The sequence below is a fragment of the Hakea prostrata genome, chromosome 1, assembly GCF_041222555.1.
Source record: "Hakea prostrata isolate BN-2017 chromosome 1, UWA_Hpros_2, whole genome shotgun sequence".
In the NCBI taxonomy this organism is placed as follows: domain Eukaryota; kingdom Viridiplantae; phylum Streptophyta; class Magnoliopsida; order Proteales; family Proteaceae; genus Hakea; species Hakea prostrata.
Genome location: NC_142600.1, coordinates 76,030,516 through 76,038,997, shown reverse-complemented (window position 1 = coordinate 76,038,997; position 8,482 = coordinate 76,030,516). Strand labels below are relative to the sequence as shown.

Here is an 8,482-nt window from a genome sequence, read left to right as displayed (position 1 = left end):
AAGGGGACATGTGTCTTCTGAGAGCCTGTGCAGACTATAGCGGGCTTGGTTTGAAAATTGAGAAACCAATATTGGTGTCACACTGAGGCTGCTACGTATTGACATTAAATGGTATCAGTGGATCTGTTCCAGTCAAAGGTTAAGAAGAAATTTTCAGTCTCGCCCCTTGAGTTAACCCTTAATATTCGTGTCAACACTTAAGTTATCCATTATTAGTTAGAGTGGCATTGAAAATTTATCTAGTTTAAATGATAATTTTTTTTTAAGTGTAAGAGAGTTAGAATTTTGTTTAAGAGAGAATTCGTTCACACTCAAATTAGTGAATGGGAGATGTATATTAATATTATTTGAATTTGAATTACAACTTGTTGATACTTTAACTATAACTCAATCTCTTCTTGATCTGTTCTTCTTGATCTATTGGAGATAAGATCAATCGAGGATAGAGTTAGGCGGTGGAATCGAATTTAAATTTGAATTCAAAGACTTATCATTTAAAAAGAGAGTTTTTTATACATACTAGTAAGGTTACACGTGCAAATGCACGTGGTGATATCTATTTAAAATATTAATTTTGTACAATGAACTATTCAAAATTTACTTTTCGATTACATATTTTCAAAGTTGAATTTGGACAAATTTAATGTTTTTAATGATCAATTTATATTACTATTAGGTGTACTTTGATTATTAATAATTGTTTTGATATTAGTCATCAGATTTTTTTTTCTTCTAATGCATAATTTCAACACTTTGCTAAATGTTGAAATTTTGGTGTACATAACTGGATTCCTCCACATTGCTAGATTTCGAGGTTTTTCTGAAGAAAAAACGATTCAGAGAATTGATAGTAAATAATATAATATTATTAAAAGTATAAAATATGAATTTACACTTTTAGACGTCATTAATTATATCAATATATTTAGAGAAGAAGGCTTTTTGAGAAGTAAAAATGTAACCATGAGTTTTGAGTTCGTGCTTTTATAATAGTAGTATGATAGTATGATTAGGATAGAGATATTACATATGCCATAGAGTGAAACCCACAAACTTTTGCTTTCGTCTACCTAAACGAAGGAAAAAAAAAAAAAATTTAGCCAATTTAAATTTGTATGGAAGATATCGTCCGACACAACACATGTCCCCCAAATATTGTATCCCTATATATGTTTATATTCCTAAGTTTTCATTTTTAATTTTCCCCTGGAGGAGGTGGTTTTTTTTTTTTTTTGGGTTCAAAAAGGGGTCCACCTTTACACGTACGGATAGCATTTTTTTCATGAGCTAGTAGGGATTTTTTAATACATTTTAATATAAAATATTTTTCTTTATTTTAGACATATATTATATAGTAAGTCTCTTATGTCTCAAGTATAATATAATATTAATTGTTTAATAAAAAACTCAATAGTTATTCATTTTGTTTGTTAGTTTTTAGCTTCCTAAGTTGCCTTTTCGTATCAACGTATCAGAGCTTTAATCCCTTCAGGTTTGGAGAGGGTAAACATAGTTTTCATATTACTCAATCATAATACTCAATCATGGATGTTTGTGTTTGGTCAAGCTAAGACACCGGTTGTTTGCAAATGTAGGATGGAAAAAATAAATATATAAGATCTTAGGGCTGCAATTGTGCCGGACTTTTGCAATCTCAAGCCCAAGCCTGTATGTTCCAATCTGAACCCATTTTTGTTTTGGCCCTAGTTCAAGGCTAAGAATTATTGTCCCTGGCCCTAGGCCCTACAGGGTCAAGTCAAGCCCATTTCTGCCCTAATTGGCCCTAATTGGGCCGGGTCAGAATGGGTTGGCCCTAATTAATCCTGACACTAATCCTGACACTAGTCCTGACCCTGATTGGCCCTGATTAGCCTTGTTCCTAGCCCTGATTGACCCTATCTTGACCTTAGCCTTAATTGGTCCTATCTTTGGACCTAAAATATCAAATATAAATTCATAAATAATAATAATAATAAAAGTACCATAAGTAAACTAAAAATAAAATTAATAGAAATATAAGATGATTCAAGCTCATACAAAATGATTAAATAGTCAATAAGTTGATAATGTTGCTTTAAACATAAATAAATTCATACTCCATAATTCTATATTGATCTTTGAAAGTCTTTTATTGCTTTGATGATGGAAATTGAAAACCTCTCCCATTACTTTGGTGATGAAAATTGAAAACCCCTCCCATTGATATCCTTATCCAAAAAAAATAAAAAAAAAAAAAATTCATATTCAAAATTTTGTTAACAAGTAAATTAACAATAATTTAGTATTGATATTTTTTGGTAGTTAAAGAAAAATATATTTTAGTTACAAACATAGCTATCTGTCCTAAGAAAAAACATTTTTTAATTTTTTTTTTAAATATCACATTGGAGGCAAAAGAAAGATGTCAATATTCATAATGAGAAGTTGGGGTGTAGATTTGTTAGATATTAATAGTCTATATAATAGCTTTTATTATTTAAAATATATTATCTCGCCTTAGTCAAAAAAAAAAAATGATTTTTTGGAACTAAAAATGACTTGGTTAGAAAAATAAAAATTATCTTAAAAATAATATAAAAAATAAACTCATAGTCTAATATGATCAAAATGACTGAAGGTTAAAGTCGAGACTTATAGTTATATCAATGTTAATGTGAAGATTAGAGTAAAAATCTAATACATGATCAGGGTCAAATTAACATTAAGACTAGAACTAAAATTGGGGTCAGGATCAGGCCAAAATCAGGTGGATGCTTACTACATTGGTAACGAAAATATAATTTTTTTTTTTAATTTTTTACAAAAGATGATCATGTTTTTAAAATTTGACATGTGTCAAATATTCACCCATGTGGATTATAATTAATTGTTCTCCATATGGGTGGAGGGTCTAGACTCAAATCAGGCCAAAATCATGTGCCTAGATCAAGGCCAAGATTAGGGCCAAGATCATGGTCAAGATCAGGGTCAGAATCATGGTCAAAATCAGAGTCAGAATCAGGGCCAAAATAAGGGCCAGAATCAGGGCTAAGATCATGATCAAAATCAGAGCCAAGATCAGGGTTAAAATAAGGGCAGAATCAGGGCCAAGATTATGCCAAAATTAGGGCCGGGCCGGGATGGGTTGGGTGGGCCAGAGAGTAATCCCAGGCTTGCCCTTGGCCCTAACCCGCCCTTAGGGCCAAAATCTTTAGCCCAAGCCCTATTTGGGCTTAGGGCGGGTCAGGGCTGCCAGGGCCAAACTTGCACCCTTAAGATCTATATGTAAAATAGAGTGAGGGAACAAGAAAGGAAAAGAAAGGATTGTGTAGAAAAGTTTTAAATGTAGGTTCTACTTCGTTATTTTTCATATTTTATTTTTATAAAATCCTTCCTATTTTGTGAGATTTTGAAAAGGGGTGGGTTGGAAAAGTTACCATAACACTTCACAAGTTTTTTTAAATGAAGAAAGTTTATCTACCAACTTTCTCATCCCGATAAATTAAACAAATTACAATTGGAAATTTTATGAAAAAATTAATTTTTTCAAATTTCTTCACCTCTTTTTAACACCCTGCTTCAAATCCAACAAACAAACGGGTGCCTTTTTATTGATGAGATTTGAGATGAGACTGGTGAAATGTTGTAACAACACAACCAATGATTTTGCCTCAATTTTTGTCTGGGTGTACATAGCAGCATAAGTTGCGTAACATTTATCTTATTGCAAGGCGATTGGGAGCGACCATATGGAAGGTTATATTTGCTATTGCTGCTGTTTTTTTGGAGGAGAATATTCTCATTTGTGAGTTACTTGGCATTCGAACTAGGCTTCAAGAAACAATATGAAGTGGGTTCCATAGTGTGGAGGTTTGATCTGACTCTCTCAATGTTGTCCAGATTGTAAATGGTGAGCTCAAGATTCCATGGTATGTTATGGGTGTTGTTGAGGATATTTGGGAGTTGAAGGGTTCATTGGTTCAATCTCGCGCGATTCACCAAGTCCGTGAGACGAATCGGTGCACTGGCATTTTGGCTATAGCTTGATTTTAGTGGCTATGGAGATTTGGTTGGATACGAACGGTTTGCCTTACAAACTTCACAGATTGGTCTATGAAAAAGAGGTCCAAGGTAGACTGTTCTTCCGCTACTAATATTGTAATTCCTGATTATCATATTTATATCATTCTTGCCTTGGTCCAAAAATAAAAATAAGAAAGTAAAAGATAAGCAAAATTCTTATACACTTCCTCTCTCTATGTTCTTATTCACATACATCTTTTATTTACTCTTATTTACTTATCAAAAGTTATACATGTGATTAAAAAAAGGTAAACTATTACTTTTCCTCCTCCTTGGATAGTTTAATATGACCGAATGTTGTCCTCTATTTTAGTGAATTTTCCTTTTTCTAAATAGTTTTTTATCAATTTTTTATATGACCATTTTACCCCCCAAAAGGATAGAAATGACCAGAATGCTCACACTAAAAATTTATATTTTCAAATTTGTACCACCATCAATATTCACCCCTCATGCACACACTCAGAACCTAACTAGCTCGTGAAAACAACAACCCATCGATGGCGGTAAATGTGAAGAAGGTCTTCGTAAGGTTTTGATTTTGGAGAGGATGTATCCAACCCCGAAGAGATACTTGACCATTCTCTCATGCTCAAAATCGCGAGAGCCATGTCTGGTTAAGCAATCCAACACATGGTTGGGCATATAAATATATATATATATATATATATATATATATATGACCTTAAAATCAAGAAACTTGAAAGGGGTTTAGGATCTTCACAAGCTCTCTGGCTGTTCTTCACTTTCCTCTTTTGCAAGGATCATCACCTGCCTTTCTGTTGCAACAATTTTAAACCAGCACCACCAGCAAAGGAAACAAAGGTTGTTAGGGTGTCTAATTGCCTATCAACCTACGAGCTTTTGTGCTATGACGGAGCCTTTGCTGTTCTGATCAAGTTGTCCTGCCTATAAGGAGATTTATTAATTGAGAGCCTGAGATCTGGAGAAACCAAAGGAAAACAAAGTAGAGTATCGCAAAAATATAAGAGGAAGAGATAAAAAAGTGTGAAAAGCAATAAAAGTAAAACTGCTTTGATCCATAAAACAATTGCGCCATGTACATCAGAATCAAAGCCTTTATACAATGCTACAGAGAATAACCACCAGTGGTCGATGAACAAATTTAACATACAGAATGTCGGACACATATATACACATTCCATGCGTTGCTTGCAAGCTCTTTTATCTCCTCTGTGGTTTAAAGTTCCAATAGAGCCCATGCCGTATCTGATTCTCTTCTACTCTTTGGGGCTATTCCCACCATCTATGTGTTTCTGTAAAGGTCAAACGGTATAACCTTTCTAAAGTTTAATCCCGCTTGGGCATATCAAAACTGAATCTATACAGATGCCTCCTTTGGTGTGTGTACAATCGATCTGGGTCATTGAAAACTTGAGTTTTGTGAGTACATTTGGGTTCTCTACAATGAACTCTCCTGCATAATAGTGACTCCAGTGACCTGGTTCATTCAAATAGCACTGTGACTGCATGTGCTGACCATCTGATGTCGATAGCTGGAAACGCACAGGCTTTATGTCCCAACCATGGACATGCTCGGGGTTGCAAATTCGACGGCCAAGTCTCTTGGAGGCCCTTCCCAGCTGAACCCGGAAGAAAAGGCTATATGTTCCCACCGGAAAGCAGAACTCAACTTCACCTCCTACCTCAAACCACCAGATTTGATGAAGGTAAGCCACTGTGCGGAATCTAAAAGCAAAAAAAGCATTCCAAGATCAATTATATTATTTACTTTCATTCACATATACAGAACCTAGAAAACAAGTAACTGGAAAGACTAGAATCAAAGAAAATTTAGAAACACAGATCCATAATTCCAAGAAAAGAAGAAAAATACAAGAAAGGGAATAGCTAAATATCAGTTCATGATACCCAAACCAGCTTTTCTCAACAAGAAGGCAAGAATCTATTATGGTCAGTTTCATAGGCATCCCAAGTCCACTAAAACAAATGGCAGAGAGGAATCCAAATTCCAAGCTAGATGCTAATAATTTATAAAAAGAATCAGAATCAGTTTCATGTTCCCCATCTAGAATTGTTCCTGAAGTATCTGATTCTCATTCCCAGGTATCAAAATGTTCATCCTCTCTAAGAACAAACCACTCCATACGAACTCACCATGTTGATATCTTTGCATTATTAATCTCCCAGCGGAATCTAATCCCATTGACACATCCTAACCTTGCAGCTTGTTTGTCCCTTCTCGTTAACACAACCTATCAATAATACTTGGTATTTTGACTTAGGGTGACCAGAAAACTTGGCAGACATCATTCATAAAGTAGGAAAAACATTACAAAGAATTATTCCCCCTATTATATAGTGACTAAAATAAAAGAATTACTATTCTTTCCAACTGGGTAAAATGAAAACTGTGTTCTTCCCAGTGCCGCTAAGCAGTTTATGAACTACCCCCTGCAATAGACATCCAGCAACCTAGAGGGAATAATTTATCCTTAAACATATTCCAACAGAAGAATTTGTCAAATGACCCATAAAAGTCTAAAAGAGATTGATAGTCAAGATATCTAGAAGTGCTGAATAGCTAGCAAAGCCAGATAATCTCTGAGGTTGGTAATCTTGAACACAAAAATGTTGGATCTGAATGTAAAATTTTCTGCACATAATCATTCTGAATGCAGGCTTACTGCTGAACTAGAAGGGGACAAACGGAGCGTGGAAGTGCTGTGAGAAGGGAACATTCAAGACTTTAACAAAGGGATAGCACCCAAAGGACAACTTCTGGAGACCCTACTACAAGCTATTTGGAAAGCAATAAAGATAGCACAGCTGAAGCAAATACAACTCCAACAAATCTGGTGTGATGAAGTCATGGCAACATATCTGATCCAAGGAAAAGAGATACAAATTTATCCCCTTCTCTATTTCCTATTTTGGCAAATATTCTACCTATAACTACAAAACTCAAGGTATGTAATCTAAGCAAGGATATGGCAAAACTCTGGCTACTTAGTTTAACAAATCATCACATAGGACTTCCCTCTTTAGAGACTATGATTCATGATGGATGTAACTGCAAAACTTTTACCTAATTGAAGTTATCTCTGCCTTATCAAAAAAAAAAAAATCATTCTGAATGCAGGAAGGGTGTTACTTAAACCATAATCGTGTTAAAAAATCAGAAGAGCTAGGGAGGTTGGGAACCTATGAGATTAACTGGATTTCTCTGAAGAAGGATGACATACAAGTAAAAGATACTTTTTTTTTTAGGAGAAATAATATACCCGAATATCGATATCTAATAAATTGTTTTTCCGCAGAGCAAAAAGCATTAATACAGTACCTAGATTCCTCGGTTGGAATGTGATTCCAATATCTCCGATCATCAATCCCAGTGATTCTCAGAGCCTTTGAAGAAATTGATAAGAAAATCCCTCCGGTGCTCGGGTCAAGCCAAGCCTCCTGATCAAAACCAAGATTTCCCAAACTTTAACGAAAATCAGGGCAAAAAACACAGCCGCCATTCAGATTTCGGAGACGAAGGAGGATAAACATACCTTAGAACCACCATCAAATGGATTGGGGTGAGAAAGTCTGGCGTAAATATCTTTCTTACTCAAATTCTCCGGAACCTCATCCAACAGCTTTTCGATCAGATAAGGATAATTAGCAGGCAATTTTAATTCCCAGATGAAATCAGCGGACGAAGCACCACGAAAAGCTCGATTCAACCTTGCGAATTTGCAAATATCAGGCGGATCCAAATACAAAAGAATCGAAGAAACAACACTCTCCGGTATGTCGCCGAGACAAGGCTTCACAAGAGAATCGTGTCCGTCATTTTCTAATGGAAAACCAGAGAATCCAGCCCCCATTAACAGAATAAATAAACCCTAGAAAATTTCCAAAATCTCAAATCCAAGCTCGAAAAATCCACTCTTGAATGAAATCCCTACATTTGATGGGAAGAAATGGCAGAAAAACAAAATAATCGAACCAAGAATTGACGGTGTTGGCGATGGTTTGTGAGTTTTCTCCTTGCTTTCGAACTCATTACTCGTTTGCTCTTATTTCTTCTTGTAAGCTATCAGAGGAGGAGAGAGATAGAGAGATTTGCGGCTTTGCACAAGTTGAGAGCTGGCTTTGATAAGACGCGTAGAGCGTACACTTCCTTTTACGGACAACATGATTAGGTCTCTTGAACCGTCGTGAGATCAGAATAATCTATATAACAGTGAGAATTATTCTACAAGGACAGCTCTGATTGGATTTCTTACATGAGGAAATTACTTCCATCGTTACATGTGATACTTATTTCACTTCCGCCTTCGGATTAAGTGGCTAATGATGTGGAATAGGATTAGGATAAGCCTAATTTTAGTAGTTAATGTGGGTTAGTGAGCTTACACAAATGACATAAATACCCTTCTGTCCTCCC

The 8,482-nt window shown here is 35.3% G+C and overlaps 1 protein-coding gene across 1 annotated transcript; it reads right to left on the bottom strand.

Annotated features, from left to right (window-relative positions):
- Positions 1 to 4,784: 4,784 nt before the first annotated feature.
- LOC149030141 (F-box protein PP2-A13-like) lies at positions 4,785 to 8,191 on the bottom strand. The gene is made up of 3 exons (XM_089142453.1): positions 7,602 to 8,191; positions 7,388 to 7,506; positions 4,785 to 5,772 (listed from the first exon to the last, which is right to left on the bottom strand). The coding sequence occupies exons 1-3, from the start codon at positions 7,917 to 7,919 to the stop codon at positions 5,367 to 5,369; spliced, it is 843 nt and encodes a 280-aa protein (XP_088998579.1). The 5' UTR covers positions 7,920 to 8,191; the 3' UTR covers positions 4,785 to 5,366.
- Between the last annotated feature and the right edge of the window lie 291 nt (positions 8,192 to 8,482).

Excerpts from the sequence above, each read along its gene's own strand:
- LOC149030141 (XM_089142453.1), bottom strand. The coding sequence starts at position 7,919 with ATGGGGGCTGGATTCTCTGGTTTTCCATTAGAAAATGACGGACACGAT. Across the intron at positions 7,507-7,601 it reads CATTTGATGGTGGTTCTAAG|GAGGCTTGGCTTGACCCGAG; the intron begins GTATGTTTATCC and ends GGTTTTGATCAG. Across the intron at positions 5,773-7,387 it reads ATTCCAACCGAGGAATCTAG|ATTCCGCACAGTGGCTTACC; the intron begins GTACTGTATTAA and ends TTTTGCTTTTAG.